The 24,372-nt window shown below is 46.5% G+C and overlaps 1 protein-coding gene across 1 annotated transcript in view; it reads right to left on the bottom strand.

The window, feature by feature from the left end:
- Positions 1–24,372, bottom strand: part of Nup210l (nucleoporin 210 like) — a 105,324-nt gene that overhangs the window by 7,029 nt on the left and 73,923 nt on the right. Inside the window, exons 25-35 of the mRNA XM_057793822.1 lie at positions 23,479–23,658; positions 23,062–23,142; positions 21,696–21,827; positions 19,014–19,172; positions 16,162–16,253; positions 12,947–13,121; positions 11,510–11,685; positions 9,125–9,342; positions 5,039–5,175; positions 3,298–3,424; positions 859–1,008 (exon numbers count right to left, since the gene is read on the bottom strand). Coding sequence (XP_057649805.1) covers positions 859–1,008; positions 3,298–3,424; positions 5,039–5,175; positions 9,125–9,342; positions 11,510–11,685; positions 12,947–13,121; positions 16,162–16,253; positions 19,014–19,172; positions 21,696–21,827; positions 23,062–23,142; positions 23,479–23,658 — 1,627 coding nt within the window. The remainder of the gene's footprint in view (positions 1–858; positions 1,009–3,297; positions 3,425–5,038; positions 5,176–9,124; positions 9,343–11,509; positions 11,686–12,946; positions 13,122–16,161; positions 16,254–19,013; positions 19,173–21,695; positions 21,828–23,061; positions 23,143–23,478; positions 23,659–24,372) is intronic.

The following is a 24,372-nucleotide window of genomic DNA, read 5'->3' as shown; positions in this document are numbered from 1 at the left end:
AGCGTCCCCAGCCTTTTTATGTTCTAGTTTGAACAGTTACACTAGACTTCCCAGATAAACTTCTTTTTTTTTTTTTTTTTTGGATTTTTCGAGACAGACAAGGTTTCTCCATAGCTTTTGGTTCCTATCCTGGAACTAGCTCTTGTAGACCAGGCTGGCCTCGAACTCACAGAGATCCGCCTGCCTCTGCCTCCCGAGTGCTGGGATTAAAGGCGTGTGCCACCACCGCCCGGCCTTCCCAGATAAACTTGAATTTATTTTGTAGACTAGGCAGGCCATGACTTTGTGATCCTCCTGCCTCAGTTCTTCCAAGTATTAGGAATGTCATACTGTTTTCTTGTTATGACATTTGTCTGGAATACTCAAACACAGCGATGCTGTTGGAGATAGAAGAGTAAGCCTGGGCATGACGGTTCATGCCTCCAATCCCAGCACTCAGGACCTCTGAGGCTGAGGTCCATGACTCCGATCCCAGCACTCAGGACCTCTGAGGTCGAGGCCAGCCTAGCATACACATAGTGAGTTCCAGGCCATCCAGGGCTACATAGTGAGACCCTGTCTCAAAACACAAAACAGTGAGACACAATCTAATCTTTCCTAGAGCAGGAACAAAAAAGAAAAGGGTAAATTATGGGGGCACAGCTTGCAGTCCTAGCTCTCTGGAGGTGGAGGCATCAATTCAAGGTCGTTCTTGGTTGAGACTAGCCAGGGATACATGATACCCCAAACAGAGAACAGCCCTTTGTTGGACCAATTGAGAAAGGCTCTAGAGGTAGAGGAAAAGCAAAAAGCTGTCGCCACAGGAGGGCGACAATTGTAGAACCGGCAAAAGGAAGCTACTGAGCTGCTGGATCCTACCTCTCTCCATGCTGAACTCGGAGTAGATGTGGAAGACTTTACTTGCTGGGATGTCTAGTAAAGTATTACTGAACTGCACGTGGCATAGCATGAGTGTCTCGGGAAGAAGAACTTTTGCAACAGCGGAAGCCTGACTTGGGGTACAGGACCCTAAGAAGAAGAGAGTTAAATAACCATTATCAACATAGGTTTGTAAAAGGAGAAATTAGGCGGACTGGAGGGAGGGCCCAGTGCTTAAGAGCATTTGTTCCTATAGAGGACTGTTGTGGAATAATGTTTGTTCCTTCCTTCCTTCCTTCCTTCCTTCCTTCCTTCCTTCCTTCCTTCCTTCCTTCCTTCCTTCCTTCCTTCCTTCCCTCGTTCCTTCCTCTCTCTCTCTCTCTTTTTTTTTTTGTTATGTTTTTGTTTTTTGAGACGATTTCTCTAGGTTTGAAGCCTGTTCTGTAACTAGCTCTTGTAGACCAGGCTGGCCTCGAACTCATAGAGATCCATGGGTCTCTGCCTCCCAAGTGCTGGGATTAAAGGCATGTGCCACCACTGCTGGGCTTGTGGAATAATGTTTTTGTGCACTGTGAAGATGATGTGTCACTCAGATTGGTTTAATAAAAAGCTGAACAGCCAATAGGTAGGCAGGATTTTCAGGGCAGAGGATGCTGGTAAGAGGAAGGGCAGAGACCCGGATGTAACATAAACGTAACATGTAGGAGATGAGGTGAAGAGCCGTGAGACTCATGGCAGTACATAAATCAATAGAAATGGGTTAAGTTAAATTCTAATAGTTAGCTAAAAAAACAAGCCGAAGTTATTGGCCAAGCTCTCATAATTAATAAAAAGTATCTGCGTTGTGATTTGGGAGCTGGCTGGCAGGACAGAGAAAGACTAGCTACAGAGGACCTGAGTTCAGTTCCCGCTGTGGGCAGCTCACAGCCGTCTGCAACTCAAGTTCTAGGGTATTTGACGTCCTTTTATGGTCTTCAAGGTAACCTGAACACAAGGTAGCCACACACATATGAATAAAAATCCTTTAAAAAGAAACCTAGCCAGGCGGTGGTGGCGCACGCCTTTAATCCCAACACTCGGGAGGCAGAGGCAGGCGGATCTCTGGGAGTTCGAGACCAGCCTGGTCTACAAGAGCTAGTTCCAGGACAGGCTCCAAAACCACAGAGAAACCCTGTCTCGAAAAAAAAAAAAAAAAAGAAAAAGAAACCTAACATGACATCAGTGCCAGAGATGTGTCTGCTTCTGCCCCCTAAGTGCTAGGATTAAAGGCATGTACCACACCACCCGACTATAAAAATCTAAACTTTAATCCAGTCATAATTTTTGAAATCTCATTGATTTCAGTTTCTGTGCCAGGATGGAGTTAAGGGCTAGAGCAGTGGTTCTCAACCTTCCCAGTGCTGCAGCCCTTAAAATACAGGTCCTCATGTGGTGACCCCCATCCTAAAATTACTTTTGTTGCTGCTTCATAACCGTAGTTCTGCTACTGTTATGAATTGTGATGTGGATTATCTGTGTTTCCACGACTCTTAGTCAACCCTATGAAAGGGTTGTTTGGCCCCAAGGGGGTCCCAGCTCCTAGGTTGAGAACCACTGTGTTAGAGGGATTCCTCAACATAAGCTATTGCTCTTCTAGAGGACCAAGTTTAGTTCCAAGCACCCATGTCAGCTGTCTGGCCACCAAGGGCACCTGCACCCATGTGCATATACCCATATACCTACACAAGTAAAAATAATAAAAACCTTTATAAAAATTGGAGTCAATTTTGAAGTAAAATGAATTTTTTTGTTGTCTTTAGGGTTTTTTTTTTTTTTTTTTTTTTTTTTTTTTTTTTTTTTTTTGAGATAGGCTTTCTCTGTGTAACACTCCTAGTTGTCCTGAAACTAGTTCTTTTTTTTTTTGGTTTTTCGAGACAGGGTTTCTCTGTGGTTTTGGAGCCTGTCCTGGAACTTGCTCTTGTAGACCAGGCTGGTCTCGAACTCACAGAGATCCGCCTGCCTCTGCCTCCCGAGTGCTGGGATTAAAGGTGTGTGCCACCACTACCCAGCTGTTGTTTTTTTTTTTTTTTTTTTTTTTTTTTTTGGTTTTTCGAGGCAGGGTTTCTCTGTAGCTTTGGTGCCTGGTGCCTGTCCTGGAACTAGCTCTTGTAGACCAGGCTGGTCTAGAACTCACAAAGATTCGCCTGCCTCTGCCTCCCGAGTGCTAGGATTAAAGGCGTTCGCCACCACTGCCCGGCTTGTTTTAGTTTTTTGAGAGAATCAGTGTATCCTTGAACATGCTTCAAAGGTTGTGTCTTAGCTTTTCACATGTTAGCATTACGGGTATGTGCTACTATGCACAGCCAATAAAAGAAAACATACTAATCTAAAGGAATAAAATAACTGAGGGACACATAGGAAGACGGACATAATCAGGAGACCTGCAGAGAGGTTCCTTACCTTTAAGGTTGACGTCATTTCTGCCAGTACTGATGAAGAGTTTGAACACAGTTGCATTGGGGGTATTTGTGAGGTAAGTCTTGAGGTCATAGTTGAATGTTAATCTTGACGAAGCATTGACTACCACCTGCCAGCAAACCAAGGGGAAAGCTGGTTCCCTCCATCCTTACCCCCAATAACTTATTTCAACCAAGAGTATCTATTTTATACAACTACAAATTGGCATTCTGATTATTTGAGAAACAAAAAAAAAAATTTGTGTAGGCAGACTTTTCTTTCCTGATAACCAGTTCCCAAAAAACCAATATGCAGGCAGTGGTGGCACACACCTTTAATCCCAGCACTCAGGAGGCAGAGGCAGGCAGATCTCTGTGAGTTTGAGGCCAGCCTTGTCTACAGGAACTAGTTCTAGGACAGGCTCTAAAACTACAGTGAAACCCTGTCTCAAAAATCCAACCAACCAAACAAACAAACAAAAAACCCCAAATAACCAATATGGAGACTTAATTATAGATATTTGGCTGATAGCTCAGGCTTATTACTAACTAGCTCTTACAACTTAACCCATTTCTATTAATCTGTGCTGCCACATGGCTCATGGCTTATTACCTCATTTTTATATATGCTTCCTTTCCATCTAGCTGGTGACCCTGACTCGGCCCTTCTTTTTTGCAGCATCCTCCTACTCTGGTTCTCCTGCCCAATCTCTTCCTGCCCAGCTATAGGTCAGTTAGCTCTTTATAACCAATGAGAGAAATACATATTTACAGTGTACAAAGGTTGTTCCACAGCATTTCCCCCTTTTGCTTAATTAAAAAAGGTTTTAACTTCAACATAGTAAAATTATATAAAAAAGTTATTAATTAGAAAAAATGTGGAATTTTTTTAATTTTTTGAAATATTTCTTACATTATATGAATATATGTTGCTGTGATTGGTTTAATAAAGAAGCTGACAGGCCAGTTGCTGAACGGGAGTGTTAAGCAAGAGAACCACACTTGAGAATGCTGGCAGAAAGAAGGGCAGAGTCAGAGAAGTGGTGAGTGGACCCAGAGCAAAGCAAGATTGGCATGCTGTAATGAGAAAAGGTATTAAGTCACATAGAAAAGCATAGGTAAGAAATATAGGTTAATTTAAATGTAAGAGTTAGCTATTCATTAGCCTGAGTTATTGGCCAAGCATTTATATTTAATATTAAGTCTCTGTGTGGTTACTTGGGAGTGGCTTGTGGGACAGAAGCTTCTGTCTACAAAATCATTTACTTGTGAAATGATTGTAAAAAAATTTTTTTAAAGATTTATTTATTATGTATACAACATTCTACCTCCATGTATGTCCACACGCCAGAGGAGGATGCCAGATTTCATTACAGATGGTTGTGAGCCACCATGTGGTTGCTGGGAATTGAACTCAGGACCTCTGGAAGAGCAGCCGGTGCTCTTAACCACTGAGTCATCTCTCCAGCCCCTTATTTTTTCTTTTAAATTTTGAGACAGGTCTTGGGTATAAAAAGACTAGCCAGAATCTCTATAGCTTAAGATGACCTTGAATTTCTAATCTTCCAGCCTCCACTGCCACATCTCTAGTGTTGAGATTAAAGACACATCTGGTTTATGTGGTGGGAATGAACCCAGGAATTCATGCATGTTATAAAGTGTACTTCCATCTTAGCATGTTTCTGCATGTATAACCTATAGATGCATACACCCTGGTCCTTTCAGCTGTGGTGCACGTGCTGTACCTCTCGAAATGTCTTCACAACTCCAGGGATGTCATGAAAGATGGTTGCAGTTCCTGGGCTCCTAGCCACTCCTACTCCAGTGGCTGTGTCTGTCTGCAGAATATTGTTGGGAGAAATCATCCACAGCCCAGGCTCACCTAAGAAAAGACGAGAGCATGTGCCTGGCTGCAGTTTTCAATATAAATTAATAAATTACTTCAGTCGAAGTCTCAAGCAGTGGCAGTCATGACCACTCTTTATCAAGAATGTAAGTAGCTTTCCTGAATGTCTGTTTTACCTGACACCTACCAGATTTCAGATCCTAACGTAGCCCTTCTGCTTCCTCATCTTTACTAGTATGCACTTGGTTGTCCTTGCACAAACCCAACTAAAAAGCCTCGCCTCTGCAGCCTGCAAGCCAGCAGGCAAAGGCACTTGCTGCGAAGCCAGACAGCCTGAGCTAATCTCCAGGACCTTCATGTGTGTATCATATCTGACCTTCATATGTGTATCATGACATGTGTGCCCCCATGCCCTTCATATGTGTGTCATGACATGTCTGCCCCATGCCCTTTTTTTTTTTTTTTGATTTTCGAGACAGGGTTTCTCCGTAGCTTTTGGTTCCTGTCCTGGAACTAGCTCTTGTAGACCAGACTGGACTCGAACTCCCAGAGATCCGCCTGTCTCTGCCTCCCAAGTGCTGGGATTAAAGGCGTGCGCCACCACCGCCCGGCCCATGCCCTTTTTTTAAAATTTGGTTTTTGAGACAGGGTTTCTCTGTATCTTTGGAGCCTGTCCTGGAACTAGCTCTTGTAGACCAGGCTGACCTCGAACTCACAGGGATCCGCCTGCCTCTGCCTCCTGAGTGCTGGGATTAAAGGTGTGCGCCACTGATGGAGGAAGGTCATTGGTTAATTAAAAAAGAAACTGCTTGGCCCTCATAGGTTAGAACGTAGGTGGGTGGAATAAACAGAACAGAATGCTGGGAGGAAGAGGAAGTGAGCTCAGACTTGATAGTTCTGCTCTCTGGGGCAGATGCGATGAAGCTCCGACCCAGGATGAACGTAGGCTAGAATCTTTCCAGTAAGTGCACCTTGGGGTGCTACACACATGAATAGAAATGGGCCAAGCAGTGTTTAAAAGAATACAGTTTCCATGTAATTATTCCGGGTAAAGCTAGTCGTGCGGGAGCTGGGTGGCAGGAATGCCAGCCTGCAGCTCCCTACTACACGCCACCACCGCCCAGCTCCCCATGCCCTTCATATGCGTATCATTACATGTGTGCTCCATGTCCTTCATATGTGTATCATGACATGTGTGCTCCATGTCCTTCATATGTGTATCATGTCATGTATACCCCCATGACCATAAATGCTTAAAGATAAAGTTTGCTTCATCCAGAGGTTTCTAACTGTGGAAGTGTAACTCTCATTCCTGGCCTTGAGGGCAGCTTAGCTCTGGTCACCCCGCAAGTCAGCTCCAAGGCTGATTAGAACTACCTTTGTAGCCAGGCAGTGGTGGTGCACAGCTTTAATCCCAGCACTTGGGAGGCACAGGTGGGTCCCAGTGAGTCTGAGGCCAGCCTGGTCTACAGAGAGTTCCAGGATCAGTTGCAGTGTTGTCACCTAACTCAGCACGTTCCCAGAAAAGAGACCAAAGTCCTTCAGAGCCCTAGACCCCCAGCGAGTCAGTCGTATGTAGATGGTTGCAGGATGCTAGAATTCTTCCCTGGGAAGACAGATACCTCCTTATAGGCTACCAGTGACAAACCAAATCAAAGTCCAACTTGGGAAACTAATAAGTTTATTGGGCTTTATTATAGAGCACAGTTAAGGGGTTACGGGAGTATGGGTGACCCCAAAGCTGCCACACTACTGGTAAGTCTCACCCGGCCATAGCTGCACAGACGGAGTCCCTCCTTCAGTTAGACTTACACACTGTGTCTGTGCTCTAGCACCTCCCAAGACCAGGGAGCTGTATGCAATCAGAACAGAACCACATGCAGCTAACTGAGGCGCAAAGGCTGAGTGTCCTGCAAGCCTCTCCATCCTTCCTTCTACGATCTCGGGTCTACTAGTAGCGCCATGCTCTGATGCGCATGACGGCTGTGTGCTTGGAGAACAGTGCTCCACACAGACGACTAGTGGAATACATGTATCATGTTGGGACATAGTATCTGTAAAGTCAAAGAATTCACATTTTCTTGCCAAGAATAAATTTTCTTTTTATTTTTGAGTCTAGGGTTTCAAACTAAGGACAGTTTTCTATCATTTTAATTGAATTTAATAGAACTTTTTCTAACAGAAATGTTTTCTTGATCAGAATAGTTTAGGACTGGCAAAATGGCTGAGCTCGAATGATACAAGGGCTTGCGTGCAAGCCTGGTGATCTGAGTTTGATCCCCTGAAGCCTCAGTGGAAGGAGAGAACCAATTCCATAAAGCTGTCCTCTGACCTTCAGACGTGTGCCATGGCACATGCACCCCCCACACACACACAGACTGACACAGTAATCTACTGGACATTAGATTAGGCCGTGGCTGCTGCCTCAGAGAACAGGGTATTAATACTTGTGTCCCAGCCTCATTGCATTTTGTTCTTTCTTATATTTCATCTACATTTATAAGTTTAAATTTTAAATATTTTTATATGTTCTGCCTATATGCACACATGTGCCCTCCATGTGTGCCTGTTGCTGTGGAGGTCGGAAGAGGAGTATACAGATGGCTGTGAGCCACCATGTGCATGGTGGGCATCGAACCCAGGGTCTCTCAAGAAGAAGTGCCCTCGCCACGGAACCATCTCTCTGGTCCAGCTTTTATTACTCTTCACCTAGCAGTTAGTTACCTTCCTTCAAAAGCTGGGATGGAGAGACAGTGCTCCAGATCAGCTAATTATAGAACACAAAGTTGTATATAGGCAGATGGTAAGTGCTACGAGTCAACTTCTAGTTGGCTATGGAGAAGAATGGTCATTCGGCTGAGAATTATCAGCTAACCTGACAATCGCTTTGGGGCCATCAAGATGGCTTAGCAGGTAAGGGGTCCTGCTACTAAGTCTGATGACCTGAGTTCAATCCCTAGGGCCCAACTGGTAAAAGATGAGAACTAACTCATCCATGTTCTTTGTTCCCACACACAAATAAACAAAATGTCATAAGAAATCAAAAATAGCCGGGCGGTGGTGGCGCACGCCTTTAATCCCAGCACTCGGGAGGCAGAGGCAGGCGGATCTCTGTGAGTTCGAGGCCAGCCTGGTCTACAAAGGGAGTTCCAGGACAAGCTCCAAAGATACAGAGAAACCCTGCCTTGAAAAAACAAAAACAGCTGGGCGGTGGTGGCGCACGCCTTTAATCCCAGCACTTGGGAGGCAGAGGCAGGCGGATCTCTGTGAGTTCGAGACCAGCCTGGTCTACAGAGCTAGTTCCAGGACAGGCTCCAAAACCACAGAGAAACCCTGTCTCGAAAAACCAAAAAAAAAAGAAAAAACAAAATCAACCAACCAACCAAAAAAAAAAAAGAGTCAAAATAAAATAAAAGAATACTTTTTTGGGGGTAGGGGTAAGGGTCTTACTATGTAGCCCTGACTAACCTGGTACTGGTTATAAGATGAGACTAGCCGGGCGGTGGTGGTGCACACCTTTAATCTCAACACTTGGGAGGCCGAGGCAGTTGAATCTCTGTGAGTTCAAGGCCAGCCTGGTCTACGAGGAGAGCTAGTTCCAGGACAGGCTCCAAAGCTACAGAGAAACCTTGTCTTGAAAAACAAACAACAACAACAACAAATCGGGCTACCCTCAAACTCACAGAGATCTGCCTTCTTCTGCCTCCCCAGTGCTGGGATTAAGAGTGTGTGCCACTGGGCTGGAGAGATGGCTCAGCAGTTAAGAGCATTGCCTGCTCTTCCAAAGGTCCTGAGTTCAGTTCCCAGCAACCACATGGTGGCTCACAACCATCTGTAATGAGGTCTGGTGTCCTCTTCTGGCCTGCAGGCATACACGCAGACAGAATATTGTATGCATAATAAGTAAATAAATATTTTTTTAAAAAGTGTGCACCACCACACGTGACAGAAGTGTCTTTTGTGTGGTAAGGAAAGGCACACCTACCATGCTGATTGACCAGGTGAGTGCTGAAGCAGATGACATCGCCAACAAAGGTAAGGCTGGTGTCTGGCTCAATAGCGTGTTCTACAGCAACAGGAATATAATCCGCCATGCCAGGACGCCACTGGTCCCAGAGCCCCACAACCGTCACCCCTCTGTTCACAGCCTGGGCCATGTATGTATAGTTTCTGTTTCCTGGTCCAATGAGCAGCAGGTCATCTCTAAGGAAGACACAAAAGGCAGGATAGCTGAGCATGTAACTCGGTGGTGGGTTGTTTAGCCGGCATGCATAAGGCCCTGGCTGCCAGTGAGAAGTCTCACTCCTGTGTGCCCAGCATCCATGCTGCCAACTTCTAAGCCAGTGTGGGCTATATAGTGAGTACTAGGCTAGCCAGAGCAACAGACAGACAAACAATTTCTGTAAAATGAGCCGAGCAGTGGTGCAAGTTCTAGGACAGGCTCCAAAGCTACAGAGAAATCTTGTCTCAGAGATTTAAAAAAAAAATTTATTTTATTTGTGTGTGTATACCCTCAGAGGCCCCAGAGGGCGTTGGATCTCTTAGAACTGGACTTTTTCACTGTGGATACTGGGAACTGAACTCAGCTTTCTGCAAGTGCTATCAGCATGCTGAACTGTTGAGCCATCTCTCTAGCCCATTTTTTTTTTTTTTTTTTTTTTGGAGCCTGTCCTGGAACTAGCTCTTGTAGACCAGGCTGGTCTTGAACTCACAGAGATCCGCCTGCCTCTGCCTCCCGAGTGCTGGGATTAAAGGCGTGTGCCTTTAATTTTTTTATTTTTTTATTTTTTTTTATTTATTTTATTTTTTTTTTTGAGAAAAGGTTCTCTGTAGCTTTTGAACCTGTCCTGGGACTCTCTCTGTAGACCAGGCTGGCCCGGAACTCAAAGAGAGCTGCCTGTTTGCCTCCTGAGTGCTGGCATTAAGGGCTTGCACCACCACTGCCCAGCGGAAACTTCCTTAATTATCAGTTTTCTTTTGTTTCTGAGACAGGGTCTTACTATGGAGCCCTAGGAAGCCCAGCTCCTGCTGTGTAGGACAGGCTGACCTGGTACTCACACAGACCCACCTGTCTTCTCTGCCTCCTGAGTGCTGGGAACAAAGGAGTGTACTACCAAGCCTGACTGGCGGGAGGCAGAGGCAGGTGGATCTCTGTGAATTTGAGCACAGTCTGGTCTACAGAGTGAGTTCCAGGACAGCCAGGGCTACACAGAGAAACCTTGTCTTGACAAACAAAGAAAAATTTGTTTTATTTGTGTGTGTAGCCGGGCGATGGTGGCTCACGCCTTTAATCCCAGCACTCGGGAGGCAGAGGCAGGCGGATCTCTGTGAGTTCGAGACCAGCCTGGTCTACAGAGCTAGTTCCAGGACAGGCTCCAAAGCCACAGAGAAACCCTGCCTCGAAAAACCAAAAAAAAAAAAAAAAAAAAAAAAAAAAAATTGTTTTATTTGTGTGTGTATACCCTCAGAGGCCCCAGAGGGGGTTGGATCTGTTAGAACTGGGCTGGGAACTGAACTCAGCTTTCTGCAAGTGCTGTCAGCATGCTGAACTGCTGAGCCATCTCTCTAGCCACTTTGTGGAGAGAGTTTCAGTTTGTTGTCCAGGCTGGCCTGGAGCTTCCTTGATCTTAGGACAATTCTCTTAGGTCAATTTTCTAAGGACTGTGATTACAGGTACCAAGCCCAGCTGACAATACTACTTTTTAACTGGTCTGGCTGTGTGTGTGTGTGTGTGTGTGTGTGTGTGTGTGTGAGAGAGAGAGAGAGAGAGAGAGAGAGAGAGAGAGAGAGAGAGAGAGAGAGAGTATGTGAGTGTGTCTGTGTTGCTGAGGATCAGACCAAATGCTTTGCACATGTTAGGAGTGTTCTATCTCTTATCTATGTCCCTGGTCATCCCTCAGCCCCTCTGCCTTAAAACAGGGTCCACTCTAGCCCACACCAGCCTGGAACAATCTGCTCTGATGGAGCCCAGGCTGGCTCTGCATCTGAGATGTTTCCCTCTTTATATTCCTTATTAGAGGGTTGTACACCGCACATGGGCACATGGCTCAGGCTTTAATTTTTTTTTTTTTTTTGTTTTTTTTTTTTTGGTTTTTCGAGACAGGGTTTCTCTGTGGTTTTGGACCCTGTCCTGGAACTAGCTCTTGTAGACCAGGCTGGTCTCGAACTCACAGAGATCCGCCTGCCTCTGCCTCCCAAATGCTGGGATTAAAGGCGTGCGCCACCACCGCCCGGCTCAGGCTTTAATTTTGAGTAAAACAATAGAGACCAGATTCCAAGTTCCGAGTGAAGAGACGCCCGCCGAAACTGCTGTCAGACACGCCCTTAACTGAAGGCTGCCAACACGGCCCAGCACCCCTCACCTCCATACCTGTTCAGAGCCATAGAAAGTCGAGTATTGTGGGTGTGGAATTTCTCTCCAATGTTATTATAAAACTCAACGATAAAGGTGAGAGACATGCCCAAGGGAAAGGCTGAAAGGGTCCTTCCTTGGCCTGTGTACAGCTTGGGGTAGCTGCTCATTCGAAGGTATGTCACTGGTGCTACCTGCAAGAGACAAAACCACTGGTCCAGGGACTGCAGCTCTGGAGAAGGGCTGCGGTCACACCCACAACCTGTAGTCAAGGTCACCAGCCCGTGCGTGCGTGCCTGTGTGTGTGTGTGTGTGTGTGTGTGAGCAGAGCATGGCTGTCTGCTGTTGATCACCGCCTTCCCATCTGGACCAGGTCTCCTCACTGCTGTGTGAGTCAGGCCAGCTGGCCCTTAGGCTTCTAGACTTTCTCCCGTCTCTGCCTCCCATTTTTTGTGGGCCACTGGGATTACATAAGCTTGCGTTCTGCACCGAGTTCTTCTGTGGGTTACAGGGATCTGAATTCTGGCTTGTACCCGTGCCCCATTCCTTTACAGGAAAGAGCTTTGGACTTGACACGCTTGTGGCGAAGGCTACGACGGCGCAGGCAATGGCTACTTCATTATCCAAACTGTCAGGTGAAGAGGGTAGTACTTGGGATCTATCACTACATGATTGTCAGGAATACGGCTCGTTTTCCCTGTGGTGTGAAGGCTACACTACAGTAAGAAACACAATCTGACCCCAGTTTGTCAGTTCATAGTGTTGTGTAGTCCTGGGTCTCAGTTTCCTTCTCAATTACACGCAACCTGTACAGTTCTTAAAGTACTAAGAAGAGGAGTGCACACAGCAGGACTAGATATGGGCTGGAATATAGTATATATCTAATGTCTAAAAGATTCTTGTTAGATTAACATGCATCTGAGGCCTTTTCTACATTTAATCTTAGCTGAAAGGCCAAGAAGCATTCTGAAACCTCTTTCCACCCTAAAATGTTTAATTCTATACAAAGTCAGACATTTTCTTCTTTGAGACACAGTCTCACTCCACAGCTCCTGCTGGCCTTGAACTTTGAAGTCGAGCACTACCACACCCAGCTTCAGAAGTAGATTCTGATAGCAGCAATTCTGTGCTCTGTCTGCTCTTGCCACACTAGCGGAGGCTGACCCCTCTCTTCAGGCCAGCACCGTCCCTCCATTATGCTGCCTGACGCTGTTCTCAGGATGTTGGAATCTGCTCTTAGAGGCTTCCTTGTCTTCCAGAGAAGCGCCTAGTTCTCAGGAGGACACTGCCTTTCAGCGCCAGGGCCTTCCACCCACTTAGTTATACTTATTTATTTTACTTGTAGGTTTCTGAGGGGCTGGGATCAGATCCAGAGTTTTTGCACGCTAGGCAAATGCTCCACTCCTGAGCTATATCACGGACCCCATTATTTTATTGGTTTAGTCCCGGACTCACCTGGACTCCAGTTATGGTTGTTTGATTGACTCCAAAAGGTTCTATAGAAGTGACTTCTAACACTGCAGTGCCCGCGATGGACCCAGATCTCAGGAGCCCTTGGCCATTTTCTTCAATGACTGATGAATTCGGGAAACACTTGAGAACACGGGAACTCACAAAGGCTGCGCCTTCTCTAGGAGACAAACAGAACAAGTGTGCACTCTGGGCTGTCTGACCAGATAGAAGCAGGTGAAGACTGACCAGGCTGAGATGAGTGCTGGCACACGGCACTTCCGGCATTGGCGGCTGAAAAAGAGGACTGTTTTGAGTTTGCAACCAGCCTAGTCCATAGAGTGAACTCTAGCCTAGCTTGGCTCTACATGGAAACCCTGTCTTAGAACACTAAAACTTTCAAGCAGACAGACAGTTTGGAGGACTACTGTTGGAGTCTGCGCTCTGGTGCTGTGTGCATTCTCCATGTTGTATGCGCCTCAGGAAAAGGCAGCCATGGCTAAGGCTTGGGCTTTCCAACTTTTCCCTTCCTCTCCCACTTCACTACCCTCTCCTCTTCTTCTCCTTCTCCTTTTCTTCCTTGTTTTTATTCTTTTTTTCTGTTTTCAAGATAGGGTTTCTCTGTAGCTTTGGAGCCTGTCCTGGAACTAGGTCTTGTAGACCAGGCTGACCTCAAACTCACAAGAGATCAGAGATCTGCCTGCCTCTGCCTCCCAAGTGCTGGGATTAAAGTTATGCATCACCCTGCCCAGCTTCTGTGTTTATAAAAATTTTACATTTTAAACCTTATTATAAAAACTGAGACGCTGAGAGTGGAGGCACATGCCTTCAATCACAGCACTTGGAAGGCAGAGACAGGAGGATCTCTTTGAGTTCGAGGCCAGCCTGGTCTACAGAACGAGTTACAAGACAGGCTCCAAAGTTACACAGAAAAACCTTGTCTCAGAAAAACAACAAAACAAAACTTCCTAAGCAGCCAAGGGTGACCTTGAATTCCCGACCTTCATGTTTGTTTCTTAGGTTTCTGTTGCTGTGAGGCAACACCACGACCACAAGCAATGTGGGGAGGAAAATGTTTGTTTGGCTTACATTTTCAGCAAGAGTCCACCATTGAGGGAAGGCAGGGAAGAAACTCAAGCAGGGCAGGAAGGAACTAATGCAGAGAGGCCATGGAGGGGAGCTGCTTACTGGCTTGTTCCCCTTGCTTGCTCAGCCTGCTTTCTTATAGAACCCAGGGCCACCATCCTAGGGATAGCACCACACACAATGGGCTGGACCCTCCTGCATTAATCATTAAATAAGAAAATGTCCTACAGGATTGCCTACAGCCTGATTGTACAGAGGCATTTCTCAGCTGAAGGTCCCTCCTCTCAGATGACTCTATAATTAGCCAGCCCATGTCTCTACCTCCCCACACACTGGGACAACAGGCCTATGCTTTTCTCTTTAAAAACAAACCCTGTTGTATATTAGAAAATTCTTTGAACAAAATAACTGAAAACAGATATTCAAACAAATACTCATATATGAATGTCTACAGCATCAATATTCACAATAGTCAAAAAGCAAAAATACATGAGGTGTGGTGGTGTACACCTAGGGAGCTGGGGAGAGGGACAAAGATGTTGAGACCCTCTTCCAAACACATACGTGGAAAGTCAGGCATGGCTGCACATACCTGTACTCTTAGCACTGAGGAGGTAGAAACAGGAACAGCAGGAGGCCATAGTCGCCCTCATAAGGAGTTGAAATAGCAAATTGGGTAAAAGTATTTGTCACAAAAGCCCACCTTGAGTTTGATCCTAGGATCCCATCAGCGAAAGAGAACTGACTGCTCAAGGTTGAACTCTGTCCTCCACATGCTACCAGTGTGTGCCTGGACACGGACACACGCACACTCACTCACTCACTCACACACACACACATATACACACACTCATACACACTCTCACACACATATACATGCAATAATAAGTGAGCCTTTTGGTTACTTTTATGCTGTATGAATTATTTCATCTTTTTTTTTGGTTTTTCAAGACAGGATTTCTCTGTGGTTTTGGAGCCTGTCCTGGAACTAGCTCTTGTAGACCAGGCTGGTCTCGAACTCACAGAGATCCGCCTGCCTCTGCCTCCCAAGTGCTGGGATTAAAGGCGTGCGCCACCACTGCCCAGCTATTTCATCTTTGAAAAACTATTCGGATTAGAAAAATCACTTGAGAGTAAACGGTAGCTGCTGTGGGATGATGCTCTTGTGTACAGTAAAGATTTGTCACTTGTACTGGCTTGATAAAACACTGATGGGCCAGCAGCCAGGCAGTGAGTATAGGCGGAGCAACCAGACTAGGAGAATTCTGGGAAGAAGAAAGGCAGAGAGTCAGTCACCAGCCAGATGCAGAGGAAGCAAGATGAGAATGCCTTACTGAGAAAAGGTACCAAGTCATGTGGCTCAACATAAGTAAGAATTATGGGTGAATTTAAGTTGTAAGAGCTAGTTAGTAATAAGCCTGAGCTAATAGGCCCAACACTTTAAAATTAATGTAAGTCTGTGTTTTTATTTGGGACTGAATGGCTGCAGGACTGGGGTGGGACAGAAACTTCTGTCTACAAATGGCATGTGTCACCACTGCCTGGTTTCTAAGGCTGACTGACCAGGGCGGCTGTTTTACTCACTGATCTTCAGGTAAGCTTTATTTATTAAAATACAAATGAAATATCACTACAGGTAGTTCTTTCCATATGCGATTTGAATTTTAAGAATGTTTTTAAAATTATTATTAATGTGTGTGTGCAGGTGTGCACTTGCCTCCTTGCTGAGATGGGGCCTCTTGTTTTTTCTGCTGCACTTCCTACTTCAAGCCAGATGGCTCACATCTTGCTTTTTCCCTTGGTTCTGGGATTGAACTCAGGTCATCGGGCTTGTGCCCTAAGCATCTTTATAAACTGAGTGTCTTGCCATCTTGCCAGCTCTTAAACTTTATTTATCAGAGGGTGTGTGTGTGTGTGTGTGTGTGTGTGTGTGAGAGAGAGAGAGAGAGAGAGAGAGAGAGAGAGAGAGAGAGACTCGGATGTCCGGACAGAGGAGGTCAGAGGACAGTTTTGTAGTTTGTATTCCAGTGGCCTGCAGGGCGGTGTCCAGATGAGCTGCCCCCCCGCAGCATCCTGCCCCGTGTATGACATCTTACTGGGGTTCCCTCATGTCATAACTCACTCTTCTTCCTTACCTGTTGGTGTGGAGCCTGAGCTGAGAATTCATAGGCATCAGAATCTGCTCAGGTTGGCAGTCCGCATAGGAGAGTCGGAGTTTCTCAAACACCTATAGGGAGAAAATGATTTCCCCTCATTTCAGGAGAAGACAGGTTATAATATTTATTCACATATGGATGGATTTCAGGACAGTGCAATGGGACTGTGCACTGAACATGCGGTAACTAGGAAGCAACAGTCCACCTGGTTTCTAATTAGTCTAAACAGCCTTCCACACCCCTCCCTACAACAAGTCAGGTGCATGCTACATGTGTGGTAGTTTAGAGTATACAATCTACACCTGGGCTCGTGACACACACCTTTAATTCCAGCCCTCTGGGGGCAGAGGCACGTGGCAGAGTCTGTGACTTTGAGGCCAGCCTGATCTATTTAGGGAGTTCCAGAACAGCCAGGACTACACAGAGAGATCCTGTCTCCAAAAAATATTATTAAAATTGATATTATTATACATTATATATTATTAAAAATAATATATTATTTAAAGTATATTTTCACAGCTCTATTCCTGAAGTACTGGCCATGTGGCAGACCTCACTGGCTACAAGTCTCTGCGGCAGATCAAGGTCACTAGAGGCCCAGTTTCAGCTCTACTCACTGAACTGAGGTCTGGGAGCAAAGACTGATACTAAGTCAGGAGAGGCGCCATCCAGTGTTAGGGATATTGTGTTAAGGCATGTGGCTTCTGTTTACGCTGCATTTGTTTAACTCTGTGAAGCTGTGTTACTGTGCCAGTCTAAAACACCTTATAAAATTTTAAGACAATTCTGTAGCCATTTCTGACAATTATGAACCCTCTCAGCCTCCGTGCCATAGTGCTTCCCCTCCTCCCCTGGGAACCGAGGACCTAACAGCTACACATGCATGTGTGTTCTCCAGAAATTGGGGCAAGATAACCTTTAAGATTTTGACTCAGTTTCTGAACAATTACGGATACACGTATGTTTTGATTCAGTCCCCTGGGAAACGGGGTCAAAATGACCTCTTACCTCATCTGATCTGGCAGCCGCTCTCCAGCTAATTATTGGTAATAGTCCTTTCGAATAAGCCAATCATAATAGTCAAAGAACAACCCCCCTTGCTTCTGTGGCCTTCTCCTTTAAAAGTAGCCTGTGGGGGCTGGAGAGATGGCTCAGAGGTTAAGAGCATTGCCTGCTCTTCCAAAGGTCCTGAGTTCAATTCCCAGCAACCACATGGTGGCTCACAACCATCTGTAATGGGGTCTGGTGCCCTCTTCTGGCCTACAGGCATACACGCAGACAGAATATTGTATACATAATAAATAAATATTTAAAAAAAAAAAAAAAAGTAAAAGTAGCCTGTGCCAGCTATTCCAGGTCTCTCAGCTTCCCGAATGCTGGGGGACCCTGTCATGACGGAATTAATAAAGTCCTCATGCTTTTGCATGGGCTGTGGTGTGTGAGGTGGTCTCTGGGGGCGACTCCTCCTCGGTGTTTGGATGCTAGGGTCCAACAACCTGATGGTCTAATAAAGGGCTGAAGGACCAATAGCGAAGCAGGAGCAAGGGTAAGGGGAGGAACAGGAGGAGGGAGAGAGGAGTAGGCCGAACTGGCAGGCAGAGAGGAGAGATCTGGATGGGGATCTGAGGATCTAGGAATGAGAGAGGAAGGAGGAAGATCTTCAGGGGCCAGCTGCCCAGCTACACAAGCATACACGGAGTAAGAGGAAAGAAAAGGTATACAGGAATAGAGAAAGATAAATGCCCTGAGACCAAAGGTAGATGTGATAATTTAAATTAAGAAAAGATAGCAAGAAATAAGCCAAGCCAAGGCTGGGTACTCACAACTAAGAATAAGCCTCCATGTGTGATTTATTTGGGAGCTGGGTGGTGAGCCCCCCAAAAGCCAAAGAGTAAAAGAACAAAACAACCACACTACAGTCCAGCTCCTCTGATTCCTACTTAAGGGGCCTTTCCTTGTCTCTATACCGAGTCACGGAACCAAGGACAAAATAAAGGGGAACACTGGTCTTTTACTTATTTACCCACTAATTGGACTTTTTTCTACTTTTCCTTCTTAGGGTTTTTTACGCTTACTGTGTGTGTATGTACGAGACACATGGACACGTGTGTGCGAGACACGTGGGCACATGCTGCGTGTGCGAGACACGTGGGCACATGCTGCGTGTGCGAGACACGTGGACACATGCGCGTGCGAGGCACGTGGGCACATGCTGTGTGTGTGAGACACGTGGGCACATGCTGTGTGTGTGAGACACGTGGGCACATGCTGTGTGTGTGAGACACGTGGGCACATGCTTGCGTGTGCGAGACACATGGACACATGCGCGTGCGAGGCACGTGGGCACATGCTGCGTGTGTGAGACACGTGGGCACATTCTGTGTGTGTGAGACACGTGGGCACATGCTGTGTGTGTGAGACACGTGGGCACATGCTGTGTGTGTGAGACACGTGGGCACACGCTTGCATGTGCCACTGTATTTGTGTGGTCCGAGGACAACAGGTTTTTTTAATTTTAAGCAGGAGGAGAGCTTTCTAAAGTTGGCAGAGCTGCAGCAGTGTGTCTCTCCTCTCCGCCATGCCACTGTATGCGCCAGCCCAGGGCCTGTAGGGGCCCTAGGATTAGAGATGTGCACCACCATCTCTGTCTCTTTTAGGTAGGCTCTAGGAACTAAATTCAGGTCCCCAGGCTTCTGCGCTATCTCTGTGGCCCCCACCTAGGTTTTCTTCTGCACTGTGTGATAAGGCGGGCACGCTTAGAGCTGCAGGCTGCAGCTCTTGCCAGCAGCAGCTTCTGGATTGACAGATGCAGGACTTAGGTGGGTGCTTACCAGGATTTGGATCTCGTCAGACAGTTCCAGCACACTCCCCTCATACTGCCCAAAGGAGTTGCTCTGGCTGCGGACCGTGACCTTGATCGTCGTTCTGCCAGCTGCTTTTGTGTGAACAACCATGGCAAAGTTGTTCTCTGCTGGAAGCTGCAGAGACACCTAGACAGTAAAGGGATTCGCTGAAATAATGGATTTAACTTTATGTCCATTGGTGTGGAGGTGTCAGATCCCATGGAACTGGAGCTACAGACAGTTGTGAGCTGCCAGGTGGGTGCTGGGAACTGAACTTGGGTCCTCTGGAAGAGAAGCCAGTGCTCTTAACCACTGAGCCATCTCTCCAGCCCCTTTTCTGTCTTTCAGACTTCAGTGTGAGCAGTCTGATGGAACGGGCATGAAAACCATTTTCAAAAACTTACAAGTCTTGTTCTTCTTATTATTTTTTTTTTTTTTTTTGTTTTTTTGAGACAGGGTTTCTCTGTGGTTTTGGAGCCTGTCCTGGAACTAGATCTTGTAGACCAGGCTGGTCTCGAACTCACAAAGATCCGCCTGCCTCTGCCTCCCAAGTGCTGGGATTAAAGGCGTGCGCCACCACCGCCCGGCCTTCTTATTAATTTTGAGACAAGGTATCACAGTATAGTCTTGGAAGGTGTGAAATTTGTGTAGACCAGGTAGACTAGAACTCAGAGACCTGCCTGCCTCTGCCTCCCAAAGAGTTCTGTGAGTTCAAGGCCAACCTGGTCTACAGAGGGAGTTCCAGGACATGCAGGACTATTACACAGAGAAACCCTGTGTCAAAAACAACAGCAGAGGGCTGGAGAGATGGCTCAGAGGTTAAGAGCCCTGGCTGTTTATCCAGAGGTCCTGCATTCAATTCCAGACCACATGGTGGCTCACAACCACCTATAATGAGATCTGGTGCCGTCTTCTGGCATGCAGGCATACATACACTATATATATATAATACATAAATAAATTTTTAAAAACAACAGAAATAAACAAAGAAAAATATTAATTTTATAGACATTAATGTTTTGCATGCATATATATCTGTACACCATTTGCATGTAGTACCCCCTGAGGCCAGGAGAGGGAGTTGGATCCCCTTGAGCAGGAGTTACAGGTAGTTATGAGCAGCCAAGTGGGTGTTGGGAATCAAACCCAGGTCTTCTGGAAGAGCAGTGAGTGCTTTAACTGCTGAGCCAATTCTGCTGGTGAGAGACATAGTCTTAAGTTGTATTGCTCAATTTCTCTGTGTCCATCCAGATCCACCAGAGACCGGAGGCAACCATGGAGGGGCAGTTTGGTTAGCCACCCATAAAGCAAGGAACTCAACCCAGATCCCACTGCCAAGCAGTGGGCTATAGCAGCTGGATGGCACCCATGGTACCTGACATCCCCGCGGAGGGGTTTCAGGCTCAAAATCTGTATCTGTGAATGTGGTTTGTAAATATGCATAAATTGGGCACACACGTGTGGTCACGGGATAACTTACACAGCTGTTCCTCCCTGTCTACCTTGTGTGTAAACCAGAAGTCCATGCTGAACACCTTCCTCAATGGCTCTCCACCTGACTTTCTGAGACTGAGACTGGAGGTCATCAGCTGGACTGGGCTAGCTGGCCAGAGGCCCCAACACTGGGACTTTTTACATGGATCCTGGGATTCCAAAGCAGGGCCACATGCTTGCACTATGGATGGTACCAAAGTATTAACGTTCTCGAGATGCCATGAAATGCCCTCAGCAAACAAAAAAAAGACTCTGAAAATGCAGACTCTCAGGTGTGAATGTACAAATCTAGAAAAGAGCTAGGTGGAGGTGGCGCACACCTTTAATCCAAGCACTTGAGAGGCAGGCGGATCTCTGTGAGTTTGAGGCCAGTCTGGTCTACAGAGCGAGTTCCAGGACAGTCAGGGCCACACAGAGAAACCCTGCAAACAAAACAAAACAAATTTAGAAAAACTGAGATTTCCGTCATTCCAGACTGAATTATAAATTCCTGGGCAAAAATAAATCCAGGACACAGGACACTTGTGCCACTTTTATTATTTTTTTCCTGATTTTTGTCTTTCCTTTGAAGTATAAATGAATTACATTTTCCTGCTTCTACTTTTAAATTATAAACTTTTTTGTTTTTTTGAGACAGGGTTTCACTGTGTAGCCCTGGCTGTCCTGGAACTCACTCTGTAGATCAGGCTGGTCTCGAACTCACAGAGATCTGCCTGCCCCTGCCTCCCGAGTGCTGGAATTAAAGGCGTGCGCCACCACTGTCTGGCTAAATGATAAACTTTTGCATGAATAAAATTATGTCAATTTAGAACTAAGTAATGGAAGAATGAACAAGTCATGAAAAACCTAGACAGCAAGAAGGTTCCTAAGGCAGGCCAGACATGATGGGAGAGAGGCAGGGGGCTCACTGCAAGTTTGAGGCCAACCTGGTCTCCACAGTAAGTTCCAGGATAGCCAGTACTAAATAATGGAACCCTGTCAAAAACACTTGTGGGGGTTCAGGTGAAGGGCTGGAGAGATGCATTTGCTCCTTCAGAGAACCTTGGCTCACAAGTGCCTGTGATGGATCCCATACTTCTTGCCTCAAGGACACCTGCACACATGTATACTCCCTTAACTAATAATTAAACATAAATCTTAAAACTCCCACAGCAATATAAACAGATAAGTCCATACCTCTGAATGCCTGGGTATCAGATCCAGCACATCCCGCTTACTCATGGACCAGTGGAAAGTGAGCATGGGGCTGGCATTGCTGAAGGAGAAAGGAGTCTGGGTACTAGTCACTCCCATGACGTAAACTGGCATCTGAAAACAAAGTGTGATATTGTGCTTTGTATCCTGCTTACCCAGCATTATCAGAGCAGTGAGCCCAGAACATGGTTCTCATACCAGCCTCAGAGCTGGGCATGGTAGCACATACATACCCGGAATTTCAGAGCTGGGCATGGCGGCACACACCCGGAATCTCAGAATTTTGGAGGCTGAGGCACAGGATTTTCTTTGGTTTCAGGCAAGCCCAGGCTACACAGCAAGATTCTGTATCAGGAAAACCACATACATAGGAGCTAAGAGCCATTAAGAGCACTGGGTTCTCTTCAAAATGACCCAGGTTCCATTCCCAGCACTCACATGGTTGCTTACAACTGTCTATAACTCCAGGTTCAGGGGATCCAATGCCTTCTTCTGGCCTCCATGAGCATCAGGCACGCATGTGCTATATAGACACACATGCAGGAAAACATCCATATGTTGGAGGCTGCAGACCCCTGACCCCTTGACTTTCTTTGCCTGCCTCAGACCCTGTGCCTGCTGGAGTGAACTGAGCAAAACAACTTGTTTTCCTGTGTCTGCAGCTGCTCTGAGCACGAGACCCTCAGGAGTTCCTGATGGCAGGGGAGTGACTTCTGGTGGGTTTTACAGCTGGAAATCCCAAGAGCTGGGGCGTGGTTATCAGTTAAGGATCCCTATATAAGCTTCCCTGGAGTACAATAAAGTTAGCATTCTTTTTTTTTTTTTTTTTTGGTTTTTCGAGACAGGGTTTCTCTGTAGTTTTGGAGCCTGTCCTGGAACTCCCTTTGTAGACCAGGCTGGCCTCGAACTCACAGAGATCCGCCTGCCTCTGCCTCCCGAGTGCTGGGATTAAAGGCGTGCGCCACCACCGCCCGGCTAAAGTTAGCATTCTTGTTTCAAGGATGACCCGCCCCAAGTCTCTGTGTGTGTGTGTGTGTGTGTGTTTAAGTCTCCAGCCTAGTTCCCGGCTTGCATACTGCCTTACAGTGCAGGCACTATACCCATGAGACGGTTTCTCTGTGTAGCCCTGGCTGTCCTAGCCCTGGCTGTCCTTGAACTTGCTCTGTAGACCAGGCTGGTCTTGAACTCACAGAGATCCGCCTGCCTCTGCCTCTGCCTCCTGAGTGCTGGATTAAAGATGTGAGCTACCATACCTGGCAATAATAAATAAATCCTAGAAAAAAAATAAAACCAGATTTGGGGAGGGAGAGAGAAACGAAGGAGAACCCACATGCTCTGTACAACTGACCTCAGTGGCTGTGACGAGTCGGGTTGCGGCTGCCAGGATCCTCACAGCCCGTAGCTGGACAACTTCAATCTGGACTTCATCCTGCATGACAAGTGAAGAGCAAGCTTAGCTAAGGGAGTTTCCGCGCTGACAGAGATGCTTGCGCTAGCTCGTTATACACACTGTTCCTGATCTTCAACGGCAACGAAAAGCCCAACCACATATGTTTGATTTTGTTCTTTAAAAAAGTTCTGAAGGGCTAGGGACCACATATTACAACAATGCCAAGAGCTCTGTGGGTTCTCTGCCAGAGCCCATGTGCTTTCTACATCAGATGAGGGGAGCTGGAAGGGCATTCCTGGTCTGCTGGCATCCTCCTCGTCACCTGTGCCCATCACCCCGAGATTCAAGAGCAGAGCACCGCACAGCAAGAGATACCTGGGAAAACACGATGACTTTGCCAGTGTCTTCATTCACTGTCTGGATGGTGCCGTGCACGACGGCTGTGCCAACCACTTTCCCCGTGACTTGTCCCCGCCTGGTAACAGCAGCTACCGTCTGATTGCTGATGGAGAAGTGGATGATGGACTGCGGCTGAGGGCCGCCTTCAGACATTATCTGCAAGTCAAACACCAGCGAGCATCTCCTGGACAGCATACACCACATCAGTTCAAATGTGTGTAGAAGAACTGTGTGCTACAAATGGCCCACGGGACCCCCAAGAATACCACATGTATCGTGGAGCAGAGACCTGACTTTCTTCTTCATCAACCCAGCTGCCCTGGGTGGACAGGAGATGTGGATGCATGGAAAATAGAAACAGCAAATCATGCTATGCTTTAAAAGTACCTCTATTGGGGTCTGAAGGATGGTTCAGTGGTTAAGAGAACTGGCTGCCCTTCCAGAGGACCAGATTTAATTCCCAGTACCCACATCACAGGAAGTGCTTATGTCCAGTTCAGGGGACCTGATGCCCTCTTCTGGCATCCTTGAGTATTGCATGTGGTATACATACAGAAAAAACACTCATGCACATAAAATTAAATCTCAGCTAGGTGGTGGTGGCGCACACCTTTAATCCCAGCACTCAGGAGATGAGTCTGAGGTCGGCCTGGTCTACAGAGCTAGTTTTAGGACAGCCAGGGCTGTCTCAAAAGACAAAAGCAAACACAAAAACAAAAAAATCTGAACAATAAAAATCATCTAAATCATTGATATAGATTGGCATATACTATTGGTATATGCCTGTAATTCTAGGACATGAAAGACTGAGGCCGGAGGGTTGTCAGGAGTCCAAAGCTAGTGTGGGCTACACAGTAAGGCTTTGTCTCA

Source organism: Chionomys nivalis, chromosome 18 (genome assembly GCF_950005125.1).
Source record: "Chionomys nivalis chromosome 18, mChiNiv1.1, whole genome shotgun sequence".
Lineage (NCBI taxonomy): Eukaryota > Metazoa > Chordata > Mammalia > Rodentia > Cricetidae > Chionomys > Chionomys nivalis.
The sequence above is the reverse complement of the archived record's forward strand: the minus strand, read 5'-3'. Positions and strand labels throughout refer to the sequence as shown.